This window comes from Setaria viridis, chromosome 3 (genome assembly GCF_005286985.2).
Source record: "Setaria viridis chromosome 3, Setaria_viridis_v4.0, whole genome shotgun sequence".
Taxonomy (NCBI): Eukaryota; Viridiplantae; Streptophyta; class Magnoliopsida; order Poales; family Poaceae; genus Setaria; species Setaria viridis.
In genome coordinates this window covers 32,019,872-32,047,214 of record NC_048265.2, presented here as the reverse complement: position 1 = coordinate 32,047,214, position 27,343 = coordinate 32,019,872, and the positions used below count along the sequence as shown (strand labels likewise).

Sequence of the window (27,343 nt, the reverse complement as noted above, 5' to 3'; positions counted from 1 at the left end):
CAGGAGTGAGGAGTAATCATCGGCCGTCAGCTGATTTTGAAGCGACGTACGTCTCGATCCTGTTCTCAACTCCCATGGCAATACCGCCTCATGACCGTACACTAGTTGATAAGGAGACACCTTGGTAGCCCCGTGGCAGGCCATCCTGTATGCCCATAGAGCTTCGGTTAGACATAAGTGCCATTTTTTGGGTTGTTCCTCAATCTTCCTCTTGATCAACTTAATTATCCCCTTATTGGAAGATTCAGCCTGGCCGTTACCCTGAGCATAATATGGGGAGGAATTTAGCAGCTTGATCCCCATATCGGCCGTGAACTCCTCGAACTCTCCCGACGTGAACATCATCCCTTGATCGGTTGTGATAGTCTGAGGGATGCCAAAACGATAGACAATATGGTCCCTTACGAAATCGACTATAGCGGCCGACGTTACGGCCTTTAATGGAATCACCTCCACCCATTTGGTGAAATAATCTGTGGCTACCAGAATGAATTTATGTCCTTTACTTGACGGCGGATAAATTTGTCCGATGAGGTATATTCCCAACCTCTGAACAGCCACGGCTTGATAATTGGATTCATAGCCGATGCGGGCGCGCGTTGCACGTTCCCATGTTTTTGACAATCTTGGCATCCTTTATAATATTTGAAACAGTCCTCAAGGATTGTCAGCCAGTAATATCCATTATTCCTAATCATCCACTTCATCTTATGTGCCGATTGGTGGGCTCCACACACCCCTACGTGGATTTCTCCCATCAGGGTCTTTGCCTCCTCCGTCCCTAGGCATTTGAGTAGAACACCATCAATCGTCCGGTAGAACAAGTTATTTTCCAGTAACACATATTTTGTGGCCTAAAATCGTATTCGTCGATCCACTTTCTTAGACAAGTCTTTTAAATAATCGACGATCTCTTTTCGCTAGTCGTCGGCCGCGAGTTCTAGAACCATGGCGCCTTGAATCAGCCGATACCCGGACGCGTGCTGGGCAAGCCTATTGGCCTCTTCATTATAATCCCTGGGGATATGCTCAATAACCGCGGATTTGAATTCTTTCAGAAGCTGGAGGCAATCTTCATAATAAAGCCTTAATACGTCATCCTTGCACTCAGATCTTCCTATCAATTGGTCCACGATGAGCATGGAATCTCCAAAAATCTCGACGGCGTCAGCCTTAATCTCTCTTAGCAATTGTAACCCTTTTAGGACGGCCCGGTACTTCGCCTGGTTATTGGTGGCGGGTGCTTCTATCGGCAGAGAGAAATCATAACTTGCCCCCCGAGGTGATATGAGAACGATGCCGATTCCCGATCCGGCCCCACATGACGAGCCATCAAAATATAAGGTCCACGGTACTGGTTCCATGACGGCGATTTTTGGTCCGCAGTGCTGGGCGACGAAATCGGCCATAACCTGACCTTTGATGGCCTTTACCGATTCGTATCGTAGATCAAACTCCGATAAAGCCAAAATCCACTTTCCGATCCGCCCTTTCAAAATCGGCAATGACAGCATGTACTTCACTACGTCAACCTTGCATACGACTACGCATTCTGCCGATAATAAGTAGTGCCTGAGCTTGGTGCATGAGAAGTAAAGACATAAGCATAGCCGCTCTACCGGGGGATATCTTGTTTCGACGTCCAAAAGGCTTCTGGTAACATAATATATCACCAGTTCCTTTCCCTCAAACTCCTGGATTAACACCGACCCGATAGCTCGCTCATCGGCCGATAAATACAGCTTGAATGGCTTACTAGTTTGTGGTGGGACCAACACGGGAGGCGAGGTCAAGTACTGTTTGATGTCTTCTAGAGCCTTACATTGCTCTTCTCCCCATACGAATTCTTGTTCGGGTTTTAATTTTAATAATGGTGTGAAGGCCTGGATACGTCCGGACAGGTTCGATATGAATCTTCTGATGAAATTGACCTTGCAATCAAGGATTGCAACTCGGTTTTATTCTGTGGGGCCACGACTTTATTGATAGCCGCTATAGTCTTCCGGTTGATCTCTATCCCACGCTCATGAACCATGAAACCCAAGAATTGTCCGGCAGATACGCCGAAAGCACATTTGTTCGGATTCATTTTTAACCCATGCCTTCTCATGCATTCCAACACTTGCTGCAAATCGGCCAGATGTTCCTGGTGTCCTTTTGATTTGACCACGACGTCGTCGATGTAAATTTCTACCAGTATGCCGATAAGTTTGTAAAAATATGTAATTCATGGCTCGTTGATACGTAGCGTCGGTGTTCTTCAAACCGAAAGGCATTACCACCCATTCGAACAATCTGAGGTGACCTAGGCACCTGAAAGCTGTTTTCGATATGTCCTCTTCGGCCATTAGTATTTTATTGTATCCGGCGTTTCCATCCATGAAACTGATGACTTTGTGACTTGCGGCGGCGTCTATTAACACATCGGCCGTCGGCATTGGGTATTCGTCCATCGGTGTAGCCTGATTAAGGTTCCTGAAGTCAATGCACACGCGTAGCTTTCCATTCTTCTTGTATACGGGCACGATGTTGCAGATCCATTCGGCATAATGGCATTGCCGAATAAATTTCACTTCAGTCAGCCTTGTGATTTCGGCCTTTATATCAGATAAGATTTTAGGATTACATCGTCGTGCAGGCTGCTGATATGGCTGATATCCCGGCTTTATAGGCAGCCAGTGTTCGACAATGGACCGGTCTAATCCGAGCATTTCATGGTATTCCCAAGCAAAGCAATCTTTAAATTCTTTCAATAAATCTATCAATTTACATTTGTATTCCGGATCCAAATTAGCACTAATGTACGTCAGCCTTGGCTTGGTGCCATCGCCCAAATCTATCATTTCTAATGAATCGGCCGACGTAAATCCGTGCCCTAGCTTCCCGTCTTCCCAGACGAACTGATCCATTTAATCTGAATCTTCTGAGCCGACTGCTCGGATAGGCTGTAGACCAAAATCGGACACCTTCAGGAAATCTGTGTTCCAAATTCTCCCGGATATACATTTGACGTTCTTGCAGCTCCACTGCTGTGCATCGGCCACTGCGATACTGTATGCAGAATCGGCGGTGACCACTTCGATGTTATCGCCGACACATTGTACGAGGCATTGGTGCATTGTAGACGGGATGCAGCAATTTGCGTGTATCCAGTCTCGACCGAGTAGCATATTGTAGGACCCTTTGCCATTGATAATAAAGAAAGCGGTAGGAAGAGTCTTATTGTCGATGGTGAGGTCGACGCAGAGCGCGCCGCGTGCGGGAGACACGTTGCCTTCGAAGTCTTTGAGCATCATGTCCCTCTTGGTCAGATCATCGTCACTTTTTCCTAGCTTCCAGAACATGGCGTACGACATGATGTTGACTGCAGCTCCTCCATCTACTAGTAGTCTGGTGATGGGTCGGCCGTCAACGTGTCCTTTGAGGAACAACGCCTTGAGGTGCTACCTTTTTTCGTCCTCAGGTTTCTCGAAGGTGGCTGTCATTGGCTCCAAAGCCAATTGCGCCATCTGTTCTTCTATCGCCGACATGTTATGTCGGTCGGCAGGAGTCATGAATTCCATCAGCAGAATGAACACCATGCTGACATCGGCTGCCGATCCCTAGTTGTCATCGCCTTCCCTGTCGTTTCTTCTGGGGCACCACACCCGAGACCTGTCGTTTTTCTTGTTCACCACCTGTTGTTGCTCCTCTTCATGTTGTTCCCATTGGTGGAGACGCTGGATTCTTCGTTTTTGTGATTTGGTCAATCCGTCAGGGCACCACCTGGGGTTTACTGTTTTAGCCAATGGCCTGGCTTGTTCCCATTCTGGTTCCTGTCCCAAGGGATTCTCATCTGTTACCCAAGCGTTGGCCATCTCTTCCAACCGATCGTGTGCGCTGGCCCTGCCCTCTGGTTGGTCGCGCCGATCGAACCTGCCCCCCGGCCTATTGTTTCGTTCACGCCTGTCTTCCGACCAATCATATCAATCACTTCTGCCCCCCAGCCGACCACGCACTAAAAGGCGCCGATCTTCTTGCTTGCGACAGTTTCTGCTGATCGGCTCTAGCCTTCCATCTCTGGAGCGAGATCTTCTAAATGGCTGATTGTTACGATACGAGCCGTTTGTTGGGATACGAGGTAGGCTACACTAGCGCAAAACAAAATTTTCTATCGCGTAAACCAGGAAAACTGCCGTATAAGGATCACGAGATTACCACTCGACGCACTGCTGGTGCGGAAGATGTAGATTCACGTCGATGCAGCGAAGTGGATCAGTGTAGTCGTACGTAGTCGATCACGTCGACGTCCAGCAGCTCCTCAGCAGCTCATCCACGTGCAGCAAGATCTCCCTCATGCCGCGGCTCATCGTTGGCTCGTCGGCTTGTCGTGGCTCATCGGTGGCTCGTCGTGGCTCATCGATGGCTCGTCCAAGTGCTACAGGCGCAACACCTCCAAGGTATCCACACGTGCAGGGAGGAAGCGTCGCAAGCCGGACTGCTAGATCCGCGAGTTGCAACAGGCGAGGGCGTGGGAGGCGCGGCAGATGTGTTTCGCCAAAAGGTGTAAAGGGCACCCCCACCCCTCTAACATCACAGCATGCAAAAAGTAAAACATAAAAAGAATAGCATTCACACAGTTGTGACACAGTATGACCCGTTTTCATATGGTGATCTCCATCTCCATAGAACCTGTTCACCATGGTGATCTCCATCTCGATGTTCCATGTGCGCCATCCTCTTGGTGATGAGTCCTCCAAGAACTAGAACATGCTATTACGCCTAATAGGTAGTAAAGAAGCTAGTAATGAAGATTACATAGTTGCTTGGATCATCACAGATTGGTACACAGACCATTAAATACATTAAGGTGACAACACATATGGCTCCTGCCGTGTTGCCGTACGCGCGACACGCAGGTCACGAATGACTTACACACATGCATCACATACACAAAGGGGCCATACTGATCACAAGATACATAGATCCTGCAAAACAGAGTTAAGCGTCCTAACGTTCCAAACTTTGGAGGCCCGAAACTCCATCTTCCAAGCCAAACTTGGGAAATCTAATTTCACCAAAAACAGTGATGCGGTTGAATTTCATGTGTAACTTTTTCTATAGATCAATTTTCATATAAAATTCGCCCCGATCCGTGATCGTGCTGAAAAGTTACAGCTGATTTACCGAAGCATACGCACACGGCAAAATCCCGACCCCAGTAGTAGATCCCATCTACTATTGCACATCTCATGCGCCTGGCGTATGAACCTGGATTCCGATTCGACCAATCACATTGATCTTCGCTCACTGCAACTGGAATTACGTGTATCACTTAACTCCGATGGCGGAAACCGACCGGTAGGAGTATGTGGTTACACTACCATTGCAGCAAGAACACGAAACTAGGACATAGATCAAACTGAAAACTCGCATATCTCCATATGCACACATCCTGAATCCAAAACTAAATAGCTACAGCTCTGATACCACTATTTTCTACTGCGTAAACCAGGAAAACTGCCGTATAAGGATCACGGGATTACCACTCGACGCACTACTGGTGCGGAAGATGTGGATTCGTGTTGATGTAGTGAAGCTGATCAGCATAGTCGTACGTAGTCGATCACGTCGACGTCCAGCAGCTCCTCAGCAGCTCGTCCACGTGCAGCAAGATCTCCCTCGTGCCGCGGCTCGTCGTTGCCTCGTCGGCGGCTCGTCGTGGCTTGTCGGCGGCTCGTCCAAGTGCTGCAGGCGCAACACCTTCGAGGTATCCACACGTGCAGGGAGGAAGCGTCGCAAGCTGGACTGCTAGATCCGCGAGTTGCAACAGGCGAGGGCGTGGGAGGCGTGGCAGATGTGTTTCGCCAAAAGGTGTAAACCCTAGGGCACCCCCACCCCTCTATTTATAGAGGTTCCTAACGGGCCTCTAGGTCCGAGGCCCATTAGTCCTTCTAAACCTAATCCAACTCGGATCATATCCAAATTGGGCTTCCAGCCCCTTAAGTGTGTGACCCTATGGGTTCGGATATGTATAGACATGGCCCGAGTACTCCTACTCGGCCCAATAGTCGGTAGCGGCCTCTAGCAAGACGTGCCAACTCCTATACGCACACGAAGATCATATCAGACGAACCATCACAACATAATATACATGCTATTCCCTTTGCCTCACGATATTTGGTCTAGCTTCAAGCCGACCGCTCTTTCTCGATCCTGTGATTCGGAATCCCTTTGTAGGTTAACTCTTAACCGTACGTAGCATGGCCATGTATTTTCGGATCCGATCACTCGAGGGGCCCAGAGATATCACTCTCAATCAGAGAGGGGAAAATCCCATCTTAATTGACCATGTCTCATAGCATGCTTCTTGACAAACCCGAAAGTTACCTTTATAACTACCCTGTTACGGCATAGCGTTTGATAGCCCCTAAGTAGGTCAATCCACATCTTGAATACATGCGACAATCTCAGGTCTAAGGACAAAGCGTATATGTTGTTTAAATAGAGAACTACTTCTCGTGTTGGGTCAGTCCAAGCACATGTCTCCACATGTGCCCACATTATTAGTTCAACATCTCCATGTCCATGACTTGTGAAACATAGTCATCAACTAATACATGTGCTAGTCTAATATTCATGTGTGTCCTCACATGAACTCCGACTATGGACAACTTTAGAATAACCATACAAGTAAAGAGTTTCACACACAATTCACATAATTGCAAATCAATTCAAGTAGCCTTTAATGGATATTCAAGGAACACAATATAAATCATGGATACAAATGGAATATCATCATCTTATGATTGCCTCTAGGGCATACCTCCAATACCGTTCCACTCGGGGCAATTGTCGGCTGACGGCAACCTAAGGTTACTCTCCCAGCAGTGGATGAAGAACGGGCATTGCCAGTGATCTTCATGTCGTCGCATCATCTCTTCTCGGAATCTTGAACTTTCTTGTTGCTGTTGATACTTGTTGAGCAGAAATTGGGAGCTGATGGGCCGGTGTGGTTCTCCCGATCCTTCGCCTTCATCCTCCATCCATCGTTTCCCTTTGACGTCTTTGAGTGCCGCTTGATTCTTGGGTCTACGGCGCCGCTCTTTTTAGCTGATTCCGATGTTAGCACCTTGGTCTGGAGTGAGTTCCTTCCTGTATCAACCATGTTGGTGGGGAAGGGATGCTTCGCTGGCTTTGTCGGGACTTTGAACTTGAGCCTGCCTTGCTCAATGGCCGATTGTATTTGCTGTCGGAAGATTTTACATTCGTTCGTATCATGGGAGGTGGCATTATGCCACTTGCAATATTTCATCTTCTTTAGCTGTTCAGCCGACGGGATGGTATGGTATGGTGAGAGCTTGATTTGTCCTTCCTGGAGGAGGAGATCGAAGATTTTATCGGCTTTTGACGTGTCGAAACCGAATGCCTCCGGCTCCTTTTTCCCGAACGGACATGATATCGGCTTCTTCCCTTTAACCCACTCCGCCAGGCCGACTTCTGTTTCTTCATCGGACTCAGCCCCTTCTAACTACACCACCTTTTTCTGGAAATTTCTCCGTGGATCAAAGGGACGTACTTCCTGACCAGACAATCGGTGTACAATTTGGCTCAGGCTCTCGAACTCCTGTGAAGCGTATTTCTCTTTGATATGAGGCAGGAGACCCTGGAAGGCTATATCGGCCAACTGTGCATCGGTCAGGACTAGGTTGTGTAGCATTTGTTCCTGATTTCTCTGAACCTCTGCACGTATGTGGACACCGGCTCATCACTCCTCTGTCTGAGGCTGGTTAGGTCTGAGAGTTTCATCTCATGTACTCCCGCGTAGAAGTATTTGTGGAACTGCTTCTCCAAGTCGGCCCATGTAATTATGGAGTTGGGTGGCAGTGTAGTAAACCATTGGAAGGCCGACCCGAACAGAGATGACGAAAAGAGACGTACCCGTAGAGCATCTTGTGTAGCCGCCTCCCCACATTGGATGATGAATCTGTTTACGTGTTCCACAGTTGAGGTATCATCAAGCCCTGAGAACTTGGTGAAATCAGAAACTTTGTACCGATGGGGAAACGGCAGTAAGTCATAGGTAGGTGGATACGGCGTTCTGTATGTGTAGGTTTGCACCTTCGACTTCAAACCAAATTGCTCTTGAATCACCTTTGCTATCCGTGCCGTCCAGTCTGCTTGCTCTTGATGGACTATCGGCTGGGGGACCGGCACGTGTTCGTAGATCGGTGACGGGATGACCGGGTGGTGGACGAAAGTGTGCGGCGCCTGTTGCGACGCGGCCGGCTGTGTAGTCGGCATCGGTTGTCTCAGTGAACCGGCCATTTCGTCATATAGTACAATCGACGCAGCACCCCGAAGCGTTTCTGTTGTTTCTGCCCCCCTGCCTATCTCCGGTGCGACTGGCTGATACTGTGGGACCATCGGCCGCCTGACCAATTGGAAAGGTGTCTGGATCGGAGAGCTTCCATAGCCGGCCGATTGATCTTGGCCAACTGACGCTGATGGTGCCCCCCAAGGCGCTGAATTTAGTGAAGATGATTGCGCGGAAGAAATCTGAATGGGTTGAGGCGGCGCATGCGGCTGAAGATATGGTGTGTCGTTGTATCCCAGATGCATTGATGACGAAGGAGCGCTAGATCCTCCAGGCTGACCTTGAATCGGCTGAGGAACCGAGTAGGGTGTATTTGGAGAATTCCTGATCAGGGCTGTGATAGGTGGTGCGTATGCTGGCCCCTGGTATCCTTGAGACACACCATTGGCCAGGGAGCTGATGACGACATTGTATACCGTATTAGTTATCACCGGGGATTGATCGATGAAAGCATGGTAGACAGACTGTTGAACCATCTCGAACATCTTGCCCGAGTCCTCGGCAATTGTAATCTGGCAGGGAGTTGGAAAAGGAGCTTTTCTGACAGTTTTCCCGCTCCTGGTACGACTGAAGGATTGTAAGCATGTCTTTCGGTAGTGTGCTATTTGTTTCTCCAGTTCTTCCTTCTGGTCGTCCTTGAGGTCTGCTTCCGTCACCTCGATGACGTTATCTTCAGAGATTTCGGCAGCTTTCGACATGGTAGTGGTTATGTAGGTCCCACCGGGCGTGCCAAAAGTGTGTTGGCGCTAGAAATCAGCCGATTGAATCTCTAGCGTCGGACACACGACCCGGGAGAATCTGCTTAACTCCTGTTCGGGTGATCGCCCTGGTGCGGTTCACGCGGCGTGCCAGCCAATCTGACTTGTGGATTGGCAAGGAAATAAATGTGTCAAATCCTAGAGGTTGCGATCGGCTAAGGTTCCGATCTCGAGGGAGCTTATCAGCGAATCGGCCGATTTGCTATAATAAAGAAATCGGCTATAATACAGTCGATTACCAGGCAACGTTGGTGAAGAAAACTACTAGAGTAAACTAAACAACGCTACAGTAGCAATACTAGGAACAAGTCTTAATCGGCTATGCAAAAAGCGGTAGATTAAGCGATAAAATATAAGTAAGCTGAAAGCTCTAATTCCAAAATGGATAACTGGTGATAAAACTAGAACAACAGGTAAAACCTAGAATTCTAGTGAATATCGATAACTAATGAATAAATCTAAACGAAACGACAGCGATGCGCCCGAAGTTAAAGCTTAGATATTACTCGATAAACGGAACTTACAGAATCAGCTGGAGATCAAGTTGATGCAACCCTGCCAACCCGTACGAACTCGTGAAAAGAAGAAAAGTATTGGCGAAGTCGCCTGGTTGAAAGTAAAGTGTGAGGAAATAGTAGGTTGTTGTATTGATTTGATGATTTTTTACAGATCTACGAAGGCGGCTATTTATAGCCTGTTACAACCAATCTCTTAACCGACTAGGACTCTATCTCTAATTTTAAACGAAAATGAATATTTACAAGTATGATTCGTATCGGAGTTGATTGCTGTGTTCTGTGGGCCGACCACTTTTATCCTCGTAATCCACTCTGAGCCCATATTAGCCCATTTATTCCAGCCTCTCGATCGGCCGATTTCCATCAACTCCCTTCGCCGAAACATTGCAGCACCAATCGGCCGATCTCCAACTGTAGCACCAATCGGCCGATTCCCAATCGTGACCTCCGTGCCTCGCCGCATCAGCTGATCCTTTCCCTTCTTGACGCCGATTTCATACGTGTCAAAATCTGGCGTCAACAATAGAATTTATTTTCTACAAAAAAAAAATTTCTATTGGAAGTCTTCATCACAATGGACTGTATCCAACCTTTTCTTACAACTTTCTATGGGTCATATTATATTCCATATAAATGTTGGAGAAAAACAAAATATGGTCCAACCTTGTGTTTTTCTTCCTTTTCGTTGTCTATAATTCCCGTGTTTTGGGTGTATTACGTTCAAGAACCTATTCCAAAACTTGTTGTGTGTTCTGAATTTGTTCACGATAGTGTTGTTTGAGATTTACCGTAGGTAAAATTGATTCGTGGTATGGTACTCTCACTTCATGCCTGTAGCTGTCGGACGCTATTTGCCCCTGTTTACTGCCAGCAGGAAGTCTGGCCAAAAGTTGTATATTAATAATAGAGAAGGAGATGTTTGCCCACGTATTTTTTCCCAAATTGCCGGCAGGAAGTCTGCAGTTTGTATTAATATAGAAGGAAATGTCTGCCCATATTTTGGCCGTAGCAAGATTTTCTGGCTGCCAGTTTCGGATTGGCTCAATAACGTCACAATCCAAGTAGGCCCTGAGAGTCCTGGAGTAGCATGACGATTCCTCTACTGCATCACATCATGTGTAATGGAGTTTTTCTGGTGAGAACATCATCAAGGACCCCTTCTCATATGATTAAACAGATGTGAACCCGTCACCACTATCTTCTGCATTGTACTTTTCAGTGTTCCGGCGTTTTCCTTTTCCCAGTGCTGTGCTGTCTTGTTCTTTTGTGGTTGGATTTAACTTGACTGTGTTACCTCCATGGAAAACTTGCTTCCGGCGTTTCCTTTTCAAATGGTATACTTAGGCTTAGATCAGGCTTAACTTCCTACATCGGAGATCTTCATCGGAGAATAAGGTTTTGAATTAACGGAATCTTTGTGGTCTCCCATACCATGGTCAAAGAACGGGGCGCGCCGCCTCTGTAAATCGATGAGGAAATGTTAGATTGAAGATGAATAATTCGCTACGTTGCTTGGGTTAGACTAAGACCATCAGGCTAGAAAAGTGATGGAACCTGTTCTTGAAAAGGTCATCAAACATGTTCAGATAAAGGTCCTGTTACGTTGTTCCGAGTTGATTTCTTCTTGATCTGGTATGATCACATATCTGGATGCAATGCCGATGCACGATAGCAAAGTTTTGGACCGGAGAGGAAATTTTCTTACTTTGAGGATTGGTGCTGGTCAAGAAACTACACGGTTATCCTCTGCCTTTCATTTACTTATGCCACTATCCTGCTGCAACATCAAATGTAAAGCCTACTGACAAGTCGTAGCTATTATCGATGTTCCCGGAGAATCCAGTGACGACAGGTGCATCAACTCGTGTGCATAAATCCATGAATTTGAGGCCTCTGGATTTGTATAGCTCTTACACTTTACCCTTCGCTTCAGAGCCCATCAGTCAGGCAAGGTGAATAAGATCAATACTACCCTGTTACATGACGTTGTTGCCCAAAATGCAGAATACTGCTGCCGCAATATCGTCAGCATTTATTATTTTGAATACAAACATAACAGCTTTCCTGGTCTCGGAAAATGAAAACCATTGCTTGCAATTTCACATGGCAAAAATGAATACATGACTGCATTGTGAATGGAAGCTACAGCACTGTGAAAATCATCAGAATGATGACTGGTAAAACTGTTAAGTAAATGGTGCCAACAGAATCAGCCACAACGAACTATGGCCACCGACAATACAAATATACAATGGAGATATGCTGGACAGATATACAGCACAAGAAATGCCTATCTGTTGAACAGGCCACCTGGTATAAGTCAGAACAGTATTGTACACAGCAGCCAATATTTCGAGTGCCAATGAATTATGGCCACTCACAAGTCACAATACAGTGGACAATCATTATTAAGTGGCAATTTGATCAGGCCACTTAATATTACAATACAATAACAAACAAGAGATTCCTGCAAAGTTGACCAGAAGATAAGAGTTATCAACAAACCAAAGACGAGCGAGCAAAAGAACTCACTAGATAGGCCAGCCTCGAGCGCGGAGGCGAATGGCCCGGGAGGCCATGGCTCTCAAATTGTCTCGGGCTGTGGACACTGTGTTCCGTGGTTGCCTCTCCTGCTCAGGCTCCTCAAAGGCATTCATGAATTCCTCCTGCTGCAGCCTGTAAGCTAATGCGGCATCTTCTGATTGATCTGATCTTACAGCACTCCTTGTGTTGACCAATTGCGAAGCTGGGACGAAGGTTCTCCTGCTGCTGCTGTTACTGCTTCTTGTGCTCCCATGTGTGCTGATGAAGTTCCCACTGGTGTTGCTGCTTGGTGTGCTAGCAGGTGTGATGAAGGTCCTGTAGCTGCTTCGTGTTCTGCCTTCTGCAATGAAGCTTCCATTGCTATTCCTTGTTCTCATGCCATGGCCACCTTGTGAAAAATTATTACTTCTTGGGGGGCTATGGTTCATATCCTCATTGCATGATGAAGGTGATTCGATCGAAGTCCTTCTTGCCTCAACTTCGCTGGGAAACAAGAGCTGAATGGTGTTCCAGAGTACAGTATTGATGGTGCACGATCTTGAATTGCTGCAGATTCAAAATCATTTAGTTGGGGCTGTAGAGTTTATTTATCATAGACCTTTTTGGAGAATAGCAGATCCCTACCTGATCAATTGCCTGCACTTAGGGCACCGTTTTCCACACTTGGTTGCAGCATGTTTTAAGCATTCCATGCAGAAGCTGTTAAGTAGAGGGAGTAACAACAGTAAGCATGAATTTCAGAAAGTACACAGAATAACCACGAAAATCATTTAAAATTTCAATCTGCATGTCCCTCTAAGTTGTCACAATATGATTGCATGGAAGGTATGTTCAAGTCAATATATTTTCAGGTAAAACTGGAATAATGTGCAAAATTTAAACTGGGGAACAATGTACAGATAGATGACCGTAGCAGTCAGTAAATTGAGATGAATAAGGTTGATTTGAAATGATAAACTCAAGATTCCAGAAAAAATGCATAAAAATAATTTCTTTTACAGTTCTGCCAAACAATGAAAACATTAGTATTACAGACTTCTATAAATATGGAATCAGACAAAGAAAGATTTGTGAATACTAAAGCTGACCATTTACATTATAAATAAACTTTTTGTGGTTCATCTTTGCTATGTAATTAACAGACTAATCCTATATAGATCAGCAAGAATGTGCATAGCTACATGTAAATTCATTAAACTAAACTTCAAACAGTGGAAACAATGACCTATTGTTATTTCCTTAGAAGGCAGCAAACTAAGCATCTTAAGAAAGCAATTGCATTCCTTAGAAGGTGGCAAACTAAGCATCTTAAGAAAGCAATTGCATCGTATGATAAGCATCTTTCTACATTCCCTTTTTGCACACATATTTTCTTGATTTAGGTAACCCTTTTCTCTCGAGCACAGTCAAATGAGGGATGAAAATAACAGTAATCAAACCTTGTATTGTATACACACAAAATCAGAAAAACAAGGAATTGGAAATGCAGTAAAAATGCACATTTACATAGCAAATAAGCTTTGTGGTCCTACATTAATCTACAAAGTTCCCGATAATTCGTGGAACCGCACTTCCCATAACAGAAGAACCCATCTATTGTAGATTCCTTCTCAAAAGCAAGCAGCAAATAAAATGAACTAAGAGGCTCCAGGAAACAAGTGACATCTACAGTTGCTGTAACAAATGAACTATGTAAAAGTTTTTGCTTTGGTTTCCTTTTGTATACATAATTTCAAAATTCAAGCATGCATTTTTCCTAAAGCACAGTTTCAAATTACCTGTGCATTTCAAAATTCAAGCATGCATTTTTCCTAAAGCACAGTTTCAAATTACCTGTGCCCACAAGGCGTGGTGCTAGGCTCGAAGCAGATTTCCAGGCAAATCTGCACAAAACGCATCTCCCAAATCATTCCCACAATAAAGCTTGCAATCAAGGATCGAAACTGAAACAAAAGAATCACCCTTACCGCGCAAGAAAGCTCATCCCGGAGCTGATCCATACATGGCAGATTGCCCGTCGCCGCTGCCTTCTCACCAGATCCGGACGCCTCCTTCTCGCCCACAAGGACATCCTTCTCTACCTCTTCCTTGGTGTCCTTCAATTCCGACTTGCCATCTACAGATTTTAAGAAATCAACGCCAGATCGAGAATGTACAAAAAGATATACCAAGAATTTGCCCAAGAAACTAGATTAAATCAATCGAAGGAACAAACCCGACGCAGCGTCCGGCTTGTCGTCGTCGTCGAGCGCGAGAACCACCGGCGGAATCTTGCCGGGCGACTGCCTACGGGACCTCCTCTTCCTGCAAGAACGCATCGGTCGGACGGGTTGAAGAAGCCATCCAAGAAAAGGAGTCGGGGATTACGTCGGCGCCGCCGAACGGATCGGCACGTACCTGGTGCTCGATCCGGCGCTGCCACCGGCTGAGGAGGAGGTGGAGGCCCGCCTCTTGCGGCGGGACTCGCGGACGGGGGTGTCCTCGACAACGAGCGCCGCGAGGAGGACGGACTCCTCGTCCCACCCGGCCAGCGCGGCGGCCGACCGGAACCGCGGGCTGAGCAGGCCGGCGCCGTCCTTGGGCGCGGCGGCCGCCGCCCCAGGGCGGCGCGGCGCGTATCTAGGGCTGTCCGCCGCATCTCTCGAAGCCATCCCTTTCCCTCTCCGGCGCGGCGATGGGGTAGCCGTTGGGAGCAGCGCGGGGGTGGGTGAGGCGGTGACCGTGAGGGGGGAGAGGTAACGGTCGGGAGTTTCGAAATGGAGCGGCGGCGTGCTGCGGGGAGGTACCGCGTTATACGGTGCCTGGAAGGTGGGGCCGGCTGAATGTACGGGGACGAGGGCTCGTGCAGTTTTTAAGAAACTTGTATCGGAAGAAAAATGATAGTTTTTTTTGGTTAAAGTTCGTCGAAAAAAATAATAGTGTTATTAATAGGTAATTTTAAGATGTTATCCGGATAATTCTACATGTGCTTTACTATTTACACGTGGATCGATTAGATCTATGTCATTACATAATTTTTAGTTTTGAAGAATACCACCGTAAAAGTTGAAATAGCAAGTGCATTACAATTTGCTTTTGATTTCTATACCTATTATTAAAGCGAGTAACGTCTCTGCTAGGAGTTTTCGTCCATCGCGCTCGTTTTGCAAAAAATCCCTCATACAAAATCGTGAAATCAACCTGCAGTCCAATTCTGAGCAAGAAGGGTTTTCGTCCGTCATGGTAATTTTACAAAAACGTCCCTCTACATTTTAGTAATCAACCAGCAGTCCAAATGCTGAAAAGAGGAGAAAAAACTTCGTATGTCGCGTATCTTCCACTCGGTTCACCCGTCCGCTAGCACCCTACGTCCTCCGCACTTCACGCGTCGCCCGCCGATGGAACGCGCGTCGGGAGCCACCGCGCGTCGTCCGCTGCGCCTCCTCCAGCCTCGCGCTTCACGCTCCGCACTCAGATCTTCCGCTCGCTCGCTCGCCTACTCCTCCTCGCTCGCCCTGCATCGCCGCCGCCGCCCGCAATCCTCCTCTCCTCGGCTCGCTCGCCCTACTTCGCCGCTGCCGCCGCCACCGCCCACCATCCTCCTCTCCTCGGCTCGGTCTCCCTGCGCTCCCGCCGACGACCACCCTCCTCCTCCTCTCCTCGGTCGCCCTATGCAGCCGGCGCCGCCCGTTCGCCCTCCTCCTCGGCACGGTCTCCCTGCGCAGCCGGCGTAGCCAGCCCTCCTCCTCCTCTCCTCACGGCAGTTGCCCGCCACTCTTTTCCCTCCCTTCCCCAGAAGACCATGCGGTTCCGAGGCCGGCAGCGGCGGGGTCGCACAAGGGCAGTGGGGAGGAACGCATCCTGGCGGCAAAACACCGTCAATGGCATCAGTGTAAGTGTCGTTCCTTCTCAATTTCCATTTTCCAGATCTCTTTATATCTCCCCCCTCAGCAGTTCCTTTAATCTTGTGATGGATGAGTTGTTTGATTGATTTAATCAACGGAATTATCAATCTCAACTTTGATCTACTCTACTGCATTTAGTTTTCATTATGCCTAACACCTGTTTGATACAATTCTTGCTTGCGCTAGAAAGGATGTTCAGTACTGATGTGGGTCAATTCTTGAATATCAATGCTTGCGTGCTTGCCGAGATGTTCAGTAGTGATGCAAGTCAATTCTAAATACCCCTTTGTATCTAAAAAATAATCAGGAGAAGAGAAAGAATTGAGTCAGCTCTAGATGTTTTGGAGTAAAGAAAAGCCTGATCTGCGAGGAACACGGAGGTCCGTAATTTCTTCTTCTTCTGTATCCTTATCTCTTAGTATTGCATCTTATTTAATTATTAATTATTGTCCTCAATCATTTTTTTGAACACAGCTTGGAAGGAGAGAGAAAGATAAACAAAGAAGCATCTTTTGTGCCTGCTAGAAAGATGAGGTAACATACGCCAGCTACATGTTTGTTGAAATCCTTCTTTCTCCCAATTATTCGTGGTGATATGAAAGTAATGTTGGATTAGCAGTTGCTACTAACTGGTGTGACACTGGGAAAGCTAACTATTCTTAGAATACTTGATAGTGTATTGTACTAAGCAAGCTATGGCATCACATTGGAAGTTTGCTGCTTCTTTGTCAAACACCAAGGAGGCAAGGAGTGCCCTGCTCTTTGTTTCGTGCCTGACAAGATATTCTAATCTTGTTTGTTATGCATTTAATTCATTTCTTTACCTTTGAAGAGATGTAAGTTTAACTTGATGCACTGCACTTGACTTCGGAGGTTTGCTTGATGAAGTCATAGAAACATTGTGAAAGGATATTTCTTTTTTTTTCTAACTGAAATATTTAATGCCCTGCTACTATTCATATAATTTTATGAGGTGATCTGGTGGCATCTTGCAGGTTTGGAGAAGCCTAGCCCATGACCTGAACAGATCGCTCGCTTTCCGCAGAAGCAAGGGTATGGAGGTCCGTTCGAACATGTTGTACCTTCTTCTTTTCCTTTCCTTTTGTTGGCGCTATGATTTTTCAGTTGTGGACTTAGGCAGTACGGCTCCCAGTCTAAACTACTCTTCTAGACTGAAAATAGCATCACGACAAATGAACTTCAAGGAGGAATAGAGGGGGAAAAAAATTCTTAGCCCACTGTTAGAACTTCAAATAACTGTGAAGTTGTCCTCGATTTACCTGTCCATGAGTAGCAGTACTTGTTATAGTGGGAATACAATTCATATGTTGGTTAAGTAAGAATTAGAATGTAACTTTGGTGCTCAAGTCCCTAGAACAATCTGCGTGACCCATCAGAATGATATTGTGCCACATTTGCCACCATACTATTATTACCTAGGTCAATGGACATATCACCACTGTGCTAGAGAGGTATGCATAAAAGGAATTGACAAAAATGCATCAGGCTGCTGAAGCTTTTTTTTTTCCAGACTACTCTTACATTATCTATTTCTTCTGCATTTGTTTCCCATCAGGTTTGGCTTCATGAGATCATAGAAGGAAATGTGGTTACCAGAAATGAGACAATCAGTGATGATTCCTGTGAGGTCCCAACCTGCAGTAGGTATCTATCTGCCTCACATGGCCTCACAGTTTTGGACATTTACGTTCTTCCCTTATATTTCCTCCTTGGTTGGTGAAGTTAATCATCAACTATATTTAAATTTACTTAGCTGCAAAATATCTGGATAAGGCTGTTCAATTGTTTTGCTGTTGCACAAGAGCTAGGATGATATTAAAATCTTGATAAGGCTGTTGAATTGTTTTGTAACAGGAGCTAGGCTTGCCGACCGATCAAAAATGCCCTGGTAAGTTTGCTTACCAATGCTTTTGTTTCAGTGAAACATTCCTTTCCATTTCAAGTCTGATTTCTATTCGCCATTTTGTTGCACTTTTTTTATGGAACCATTTTGTTGCACATACATAGGTTTTAGTGAGATAATGGACACCCTGTCAAAACTTGTGTTCTTTGATACTGCAAATCATCCATACCGAAAGATACTAATCGTCCAACATATAAGGGTTTTCTTGATGGACCAGGAAATTTAATTTTCACATTAAGAATTCTGATCTCTCACAATGCTCTAGCTAGCTCCGTGAAGACAGATGCCATTAATTTCTTTGTTTCATGACTGTAGAGCTAATGGCTCATGTGTATGGATCAAGGAAATTTAATTGGAATTGACTTCTCGAATTGAAATTCTTTTATATATATGTGTGTTGCACTTTGCTAAATCTAATATGAATATAGAATTCTTATTTATTAAGTTCCTTAAAAACACGTGCCTGGCATAAAGGTTAACATTTGATTGAGTTTTGGCTTTTTGACTCAAACCATGTAGGTGCATCCATCTTTATCACTTATAAATAATATAATAATAATGTACGAAAAGAGGGTGCTTTCATGTGTTGCGCTGAAAAAAGGGCAAAGGAGAAGACACTCGAGAGCCGAATTAGAGGGGAAGATTAGCAAAGCAGAAAAAGACATGAAGGCACCAGAACTGCATCTTATTTTATTCATGAGAACTTCAAGGGATGAAAGTAATTGTGCCTCCATCTAAATTTAATATGAATATAAAATTCTTGTCTACTATATTTTTTGAAAACATGTGCGTATCTCACGAGCACTAAGAATATTATGTTGCTATAAGATCAGTAGATTGCGATGCATATTGGTCAAAACATCATGTTTTCACGTTATTTATTACATTGAACTCTTTTTTTTTCTATTGCAGCAACACACTGTCATCAACATAGATGTACTGTATATTTGTGTACATTGCCAGTAAGATTAGAATACTATTTATCTATAATTTGTATTGACTTTTGAAAATTTAATATCTACTAAATAATATGAAATAATTTATCGCCTTTGGTTACTAATGATTTTTTTCTTAGAAGGAAGATTACTAATGAATGGATGTTTGGGCATTTTTCTGTGAATATGCCCAGGATGTTGAGTAAATGACTGGTGGCTTGGGAGAATTGCAAGAGCCCTGGTGCAGAGTTTGTGGACTAATCTTCCCATATGCAGTGGGTGGGTCTTGTTTCTGATGTTCAAAACTTCAATTAGTTTTTCCCCTGTGGGTCTGGTGGTCTCTTTCCTGGATGAGGTGTAGTAGGTGAATTTTCACGTTTGGCTCCTGATCACCTAGAATTTGTAAAAGACATGACATATCCTACTGTTTGATGGAAAACAACTCCCACCAAGAGATCTGCAGTTTTTTTTTCTATTTGCGTGTGAACTTTTGATAATATTTTATTTTTTCAGCATTTGCAGACTCGTACCAATTAGCAAAATTGCCATGCATTTCATATGAACTTTTCTTCTCTCTGCGATGTGTTGGTTGATCAGCATATGGAAAAGACATTGGTTGAAGTGTTAAATAGTAAGGTTAAAGATTAGCATGGTACCGTATCCTTTCAAACAACTACTTTCAATAATTCAGACAGCGCAACGTCGAAATGAAATGATTATATTCGATTTAATATTTCATTAAGCTGAGCATAAGCATATTTGATTTCGTACTAATATTTTGCAGCTCCACTATATTATGGAAATGATGTATAACAGTGTATGGGATAGGTGAACTACTCTATAGTACCAAGCCTACCACACAAGAGAAGGCAGCAAATGTTTGCGACTGCTTGTGTTGTTTTTTTAGTCCATCGGATATTACGATAGTAACTACAAACATTATATCATGATTATTCTTTTGCAAGTGGAGATAAAGAGCATCCAAGCGTACTTGTGCTTATGTTATATATTATTACTCATTGCAAAGTTATTTTTTGTTTCACATTGGGAGCATTTCACATGTGTTTGAGTTTGTAGAAGTAAATATTTTACACGATAATAGATGAAATTTGTTTTTCCTGTAGCAACGTATAGACACGATCCTAGTACAAGCAAAAAGAGGTATGGGATGAGGAGTTTAGCGGATAGTCCAATAGAGTAAGAGAACTTGGTTGGGTAGAAGACTTCAGAAGATAAGGCCCAGCCCAAGTCCGCGCGAGCTAAGCTTGAGCGGGCATAGTGTTAATTTTAGCGGCCTGAAAAAATAGGACCGAACCGAAATAATAAAATAATTATTTTTGTATTGGAGATGGTGATTGCCTTGGAGAGACATGAAATTTGTTTTTCCCGTAGCAACGTATGGACACGATCCTAGTACAAGCAAAAAGAGGTATGGGATGAGGAGTTTAGCGGACAGTCCAATAGAGTAAGAGAACTTGGTTGGGTAGAAGACTTCAGAAGATAAGGCCCAGCCCAAGTCCGCGCGAGCTAAGCTTGAGCGGGCATAGTGTTAATTTTAGCGGCCTGAAAAAATAGGACCAAACCGAAATAATAAAATAATTATTTTTGTATTGGAGATGGTGATTGCCTTGGAGAGACTCGATGGCCCTTGTCTAAAGCTCATGGACGTGTCGATGGCGTATCTATAATCATTAGTGGAGATACCCGTGCAACACGCATGGTTTAAAGAAATATAATAAAAATAAACCTGATGAAGCGCAGAGCGAGTACATCATCCTACTTTGTTGCCACCTCTAAAAAAAATATTATGGTCGCTATTATATCAAAGATGTCCCTAACAAATTACCAATATTTTTGGATCACACGAATCTCCCAGCAACAAAGAATTCAAAAGAAAAGAATTCTTTTGAATCTCTTTGTGGCGGAACCGCCATAATTAACTTAACTAAAACACAATTCAGTCGCCTGACACGCGATCATATGCTTTAATCAAGTTAATTCGACAGTCCGTCGGATTTCATCCGATAAACCACTACACAGGACCGAGAAAGCAGAGCTCACACGAAGGTGAGTGGTTCCAGAGAATACAATAGATCATCCAAAATTAAACAAATACATTAATTTATTACGACCTCAGGTTCGAAATTTAAACATAGCGTGCAGAGTTCTTGAGCAGCGGAAATAAACAAACGGAACCTAGCGTCAAAGTCGGACGTTACGACGAGGCCGATCATGACATCAATGAGTCCTGTCCTCGCTTTCCGAGGAGGGATCCCACTCGACTGTCCACCCAGAAGGAAGCTGGGGAGGCCAAGGGGCACTAGCAGCAAACTCAGGGGCTTCAACATCACCTGAAAGATGTGCCACAAGCAAGGCTGAGCAACTATGCTCAACAAGACTTAACCGACAGGTGGTTCTAATCCACCAACTTCTAGACATGTAAGGCTTTTTGGCTGAGGGGTTTGTTTTGCCAAAAGCGACTACAGTAGATCCTTACTTTCAATATTTTAGCCACAAGTTCTACATTCATTTACCAATCTAAGTTAGCAGCTATACTAAACAAGCAATGGTTTCCAAGCAATTAGATCACCATCATCTTCCATTCTTACTCAGTGTAGCATAGCGATCAAGCAATCCCAAACTGTGAGAGGCAGACGAATCGATTCGAATTTCTTAACCATGCATGGTGAACCTAATCTCACGACATTCGCGCACCACGAAGGGTCGCTTCACTTGTCAGCCGTCCCCATCAATTCCCAGGCGCGTGTCAGGTCCAAACCGCCTTTGGCATGCAATGCTCCACAGTTTCGGTCTCTACCGTACTGTGACTGCACTTGCACCCATATGATGCACCATAGGAATTACGTTCCAAGGACAGTAGGGGTATAAGCCACTTGCCGGTTCAATCAGGTACTAGGCTTCCCTATCCCATACTAGGTATGAGATTAGTACTTTCAAACACTTGATCACGAACACCATCACTTTCCGACCTTAATCCAATTTCATGTAGACAGGCGGGGCAACCCACCAACCACCAAAATAGTTCACAGATCCCTGCCCTATCCATCATCCTTATAGTTGTAACAAAGAGGAGAACAAGCAACTCCTATAACTCACGAGTGACAGGAAATCACTCGACTTTTACCAAGTCCAATTTAAGCAAAGCAGCTACTCGGCCTATCATACTAGTGTTCAGATCAAAGGGAAACTAAGTCATGCATCTACGGTTTCAATCAACTCCTGGAACGTAAATGCACACACATAACAATAGAAGGTATGCACAAGTTTAGAAAAACTGGGTTATGCTCTGGGGCATGCCTTCAAACGGGGCGGTAGCAAATTGGTCCTCGGTGTGCACGGGCTCAACTCCTGCAGGCGGCGGCTCAGCTATGGCTTCGTCTTCCGGCGTCGGGTGAAGCTCGTAGGTGCCGTTAGTGAGGTTCAGCTCTACACGAAATGCAATGCAAGGGTAAGACACTTAGACGGTGATTTCAACAATATTTGTAAGGATTTAAACCAAAAACTGTAGCAAAACTATAGGAAATGGTGTGAAACCCACTTTATTGGATTCTACTCAGAACGAGGATTCCAACCAAAGTGATTTCACATTTTTCCGATTTTTCCTCGATTTAAGATGAAATTTCCAAGAGTCGGATCGGGACAAACTTACGATCTGACCCTTAGACTTAAGGAATAATTGCACCGGGATCCTCAGATTTATATAGAGAAGTCCTCAGAATTTTACACAGATACCCTCGGTCAAAACAAAAAGACACACCCGAGCCCTCAGGCGAGGCGGACAAACTCGGGCGAGGCGGATAGCACTAGGGCGAGTTGGGCGAGGCGGACAGCACTCGAGTGAGTCGAACAGCACTTGGGCGAGGCGGACAGGGTCGGGCGAGCTGGAAGGGGGTCGGAAGCTCACCTCCAGTCCTATTGACGAGGTCTCAAGGTCGGGAAGAAACAAGCCGAGGCGGAACGAGGAATGACGGTGTTTCGGCGGCGGTGGTACTTCTTGTGGACAATAAGCAAGCTCTAGCGCTGCGCGAAAGGATGGCGAAGCGGCTGGTGGGGTTGGCAAGGCACGTGTTGGGCGGAAGGGGGAGCTCCACAGAGAGCTCAGGCGGCAGCGCTTGAGCGGGAAGCAGAGGAGTGTGCGGCAGCGAGTGCGATGGATAAGAATAGAGCAGGTAGTGCGGCAAGGTGGTGGCGGCGAAGGGAACTCCGGTAAGAGGCTTTGGTACCCTTTTATAGATGCGCGGAAGTGCTCGGAGGAAGGAAACGAGCTCGAGCGGGTGAGAGGGTAAGATTGAGGAAGAAAGAAATGCTCTGTCGCGGCGGCGATTGGTCGGCACCTCCATTGGCGAGCTCGAATGCAATCTCGCCCTAGCTGGGCAGCAAGGATTTAGGACTGGGGGCAAAGCAGGTTTGCTGGGCATGTGGATCTGCTAGGTCTGCACGAGCGTGGGGTCGCGTCACGCTGGTTACTGGGCGAAGGCATGCGCCGGTGAGCTGGAGAAGGACGGGCGACTGCTGTCGCGGCTATCGATGGCGACGGCGGCATTGGCGGACAGGAGGGAGGGAAGGTCACTGCAGGCGAGGGTGCTGCAGGTGAGGTGACAGGTTGAGCGGTGTGACGCGAGCATGCGCGGGACTAGCGGCTCTGCTGGGGCACTCTACTCGTGAGGCGGGGGAAGGAGCTATCACTGCCTGCACGGTGATTAGCGAAGACGGCAGCGTCGCGGGGCGCGCGCGCGGGGCAGCGTGACTGAGGTGTGACGGGAGGGTCGAAAGGCATTGGGGCACGCGGCCGGGGATCTAGGTGAGACGGATGCGCGCGGGAGGCGAGGCGGTACCGGTACGGCAGCGGCCGGTCTTTGGACGTAGAGTGGCCGAGGCGACGGCGGAGCTGCGGGCAGTGCGCCTGGCGCAGCCGGCGAGGCCTCGGGCGAGATGAGACAGAATAGAATGGAGGACAGCGGGTCATCATCGCGCGTGATTGGGGAGCGAGGCACATCGACCCATCTTGTCGCGGCCGGAGACGGGCAAGGCGGCGCTCGCCAACGAGGGCACGCCACGCGGCGGCGGCTCTCTGGGGCGCGGCGCATGCGTGCTCTGGCGCTGTCTGGCTGACGGATCCGCGAGATCCTTTGCTGGGCCCATCTTCCAGCTTGTTGATCTCCTGATTTTTAAACTGCGCCACGTTGACTCCCTTTATAAGAGTTGTAGTACACAGACCAAGGTCCAACTCTTGTAATTTGACAGAGTTCAAAAACACGGTGGATTTGGAGATTCAAATTTCCAAAGTTTGGAGGAACGCCGGTTTCCGGGACTTAGGGAAAAGTGGCGGTTTGGCTAGTTTTCAAGGTTGTGAGCTGATTTGAGCTGCAGATTTAGGAAGCTTCGGAGGTGAATTGGACAAGGTCCAATTAGCAAGGTTGTTGTAGGAGCTTCGTTCTCCAACTTCTACAAAAGGATTTCCTAATGTTTTGCTCAACTTTCAAAAGATAAACCCTTCCCAAAGTGTCAGGTCGGGCTGATCTCCAGACTTAGCCGGAATGGCTAAAGGAGGCTGAGTTGACCAAACTAGGGAACTTTGACCTAGATTTGAAGGCTTTCGGGGTGGATTTCAAACTTGCTTTTTAAAGCAAAGTTGTTAAGGTCCCGAAGCTCAAAAACTTTGGTATAGGGCTCAGCTCAAGATGACATTGGAAACCTCTAAATAGAGAGCCCCAAAGCTTAGACTTTGCCTAAAAGTTGCCAAAGCTCTTCTTTAAGAACAAAGGACTTGCTCTTATGATTAAAATACCATTTAAGCACCCAGGTTGTTACACTCTTCCAACATTTCTAGTCCCCTGCTCCAATATTTGGAAGCATTATTGATTAAGAATGAGTTGTTTAAATTCTTGGAACCAATGGAGGACACATCTGCACAAATTGTACAATAATTTTGAGGTGTCCTTAAAATCTATAACAAACATGTGTACTAATATATTTTTCATACAACCACCAATGTGGGAGCCAAAGGTCGATCATTTAGCAATTAGCCAATTATTGAGTCTCTTTGGTAATCTCAGTATTAGAAGAGGTATGCATCGATATTATTATCAACTATGCACATGTGACAACATAGAGTAAAAGCTTGAAAAATCATAGAATCCAAATTAGTGTCCTCACAAGTCAAGATATGGGCATGAATGGTCTAGAGATGGACTAAAAGAGTGATTCATTTCTCACTTGATGGGTTTTAACTTAAATGTTTGTCGGGCAATTCACCTTCATCAGCTCCCTTATTTGCTATAGAGTGCTAAGTGCCAACTTAAATAATGTCAACAAAATATTGACTGGCCTGAAAACTGAGACCCCAACTACTATATTGAAACCAATGATGTTAAGCTATAGAATGATATGATCAACTAAGACATTCTCCAAGTGAGAAAAGGAATTGCTCATATCCAAACTGGTGCCCAAAGGATATGATATCCGGAATCCTCAAGTGATATCCATCTAATTTGTGTACAACATCTGCATTCACATGTTCAAGGTAAACTAAATTCAAGATGCCGAGTTCTAAAGAAATAATCTATACATTGATCAGCTCATGGTACTATTAAACATGATGTGCAAAGCTGCTTGAAACTAATCAATAGATCCATCTATTATGGTTATAATCATCTGCTATGCTTTACGTAACAAGAATTAAAAGAAATACAATTGTCTCTCCTACGTAATGAACCAGAGAAATTCTATCACTAAAAAAACCAGTTCATGAACTGAACATTCTTTACCCTAGCACATGAATGCTTGAGCAAAAATGTGAGATCTCAAGAAAATCATTTAAGTACACTTGCTCCCTGCAATCCGTGCAATGTGTTAGAAATCAACTGGCGAAACAAGTATGATCACAACCATGAGAGACACAGATTTATGTGGAAACTCTGTTGAAAGCAAGACACGGCTACACAAAGATAATCTTCACTATTCAATATATCTGGAGGTCTACAAATGTTAGGGATTTACAACAAGTGGTTAACTCAACCTAAGCAGACTACAAGCGGAATATGAGGAATGCAGAATGACTCTGCTAATGTGTTACTCTCTATCGTACGACATTCAACTGGTTTATATAGGCCAGAGCGTGTAGGCAATTCAAACAATGAATGGCTGAATAAAAACTCATGCATGCAACCTGCAAACATGGAGTATAGACGGTAACACCAATTAAGTTTGAGCTTTGCTCAAACTTAGTAGTAGGAACTAACTTTGTTATCATGCCTGCGGAATTGTCAAGAGTACTAATCTGGCATACTTTTGGTACACCTTGAGCAATAACTCCTCAAATATAGTGATATCTAGCATCAATATGCTTTGTTCTATCATGGAACATTTGATCCTTTGTAAGGCATATAGCACTCTAACTATCACAAAATATAGTGATACACAAACTATCACAACATAGTTCATTGTACAAACCTCTCAACCAAACAGCTTCTACAACCACATAGTGCATGCTTTACAAATAACCATATACTCTGCTTCAGTGGTAGATAAAGCAATAGTAGCTTGCAAACTTGCTTTCCAACTAATAGCACATTCACCAATGGTAAATACATAACCTGTGAGTGATCTCCTCTTATCTAAATTTGGCTATAACCTTTAGCAACCAACCTTGCCTTGTATCTTGCTTTGTCACTTGGGGAAATGCTTTCCTTTCTTTTGAAAATCTACTTGCAGCAGAAAGGCTTATTTTCATTTGGTAATTTTACCAAGTCCCAAGTGCCATTCTTTTCAAGTGACTCCATTTCATCATGCATGACAGTCACCCAGTTGTTGCAATTGGTTGAATTAATAGCCTCAGAGTAAGTAGAAGGTTTCATGTTACCTTCAATTTCTTCTGCCACACTCAACGCATAAGCGGCAATATTGATTTCATTAATCAGTCTCTTTGGTTCTATAATTTGCCTCCTAGGCCTATCAACGACAATCGAATGTTGTCGCGGTGGTGGCGACTGCGAAACAATGGGAACATCCTCGGCAGTAGAGGAATCCTCGACAATAGGTTCAATTGCAACACTATCAATTACTTTTCATGGTGCATCAACAAATTGCTCCACCTACACACTTGACTTCTATTGATTCTCAACAGGAACATCAGTAGGACTATCATGTAGCATAGCAGATTCATTAAAGAAAACATTTCTACTGATCAAAACCTTTCTAATTTCTAGATTCCACAATTTATATCCTTTGACTCCAGATTTATATCCCAGAAAGATACATTTAATAGCTCTAGGCTCCAGTTTTCATTATCAACATGAGCATAGGTAGTACAACCAAAAACTCTTAATTTCAACTAGTTTGCTGGAGATCCAGACCAAACCTCAATTGGAGTTTTCTTATTAATCGGAATGGAGGGTGACCGAT

General features: G+C 45.1%; 1 protein-coding gene and 1 long non-coding RNA gene across 6 annotated transcripts; one reads left to right on the top strand and one right to left on the bottom strand.

The window, feature by feature from the left end:
* Nucleotides 1–11,905: 11,905 nt before the first annotated feature.
* Nucleotides 11,906–14,944, bottom strand: LOC117847243 (uncharacterized). The gene is made up of 6 exons (XM_034728413.2): nucleotides 14,574–14,944; nucleotides 14,392–14,480; nucleotides 14,144–14,292; nucleotides 14,010–14,059; nucleotides 12,801–12,875; nucleotides 11,906–12,722 (listed from the first exon to the last, which is right to left on the bottom strand). The coding sequence occupies exons 1-6, from the start codon at nucleotides 14,825–14,827 to the stop codon at nucleotides 12,164–12,166; spliced, it is 1,176 nt and encodes a 391-aa protein (XP_034584304.1). The 5' UTR covers nucleotides 14,828–14,944; the 3' UTR covers nucleotides 11,906–12,163.
* A 567-nt stretch (nucleotides 14,945–15,511) lies between these two features.
* LOC117850469 (uncharacterized) lies at nucleotides 15,512–19,434 on the top strand. 5 transcript variants are annotated; one of them, XR_004639281.2, is made up of 7 exons: nucleotides 15,512–16,047; nucleotides 16,368–16,440; nucleotides 16,535–16,594; nucleotides 17,056–17,121; nucleotides 17,637–17,725; nucleotides 17,936–17,969; nucleotides 18,504–19,434. It is a non-coding gene; the product is annotated as an uncharacterized lncRNA (long non-coding RNA). The 5 variants fall into 5 exon arrangements; XR_004639282.2 differs by having other exon boundaries at nucleotides 17,936–18,946; nucleotides 19,114–19,434; XR_004639280.2 differs by having other exon boundaries at nucleotides 17,936–18,946; nucleotides 19,060–19,434.
* Nucleotides 19,435–27,343: the final 7,909 nt, after the last annotated feature.

Excerpts from the sequence above, each read along its gene's own strand:
- LOC117847243 (XM_034728413.2), bottom strand. The coding sequence starts at position 14,827 with ATGGCTTCGAGAGATGCGGCGGACAGCCCTAGATACGCGCCGCGCCGC. Across the intron at positions 12,876-14,009 it reads ACCACGCCTTGTGGGCACAG|CTTCTGCATGGAATGCTTAA; the intron begins GTAATTTGAAAC and ends TCTACTTAACAG. Across the intron at positions 12,723-12,800 it reads AAGTGCAGGCAATTGATCAG|CAATTCAAGATCGTGCACCA; the intron begins GTAGGGATCTGC and ends TTGAATCTGCAG.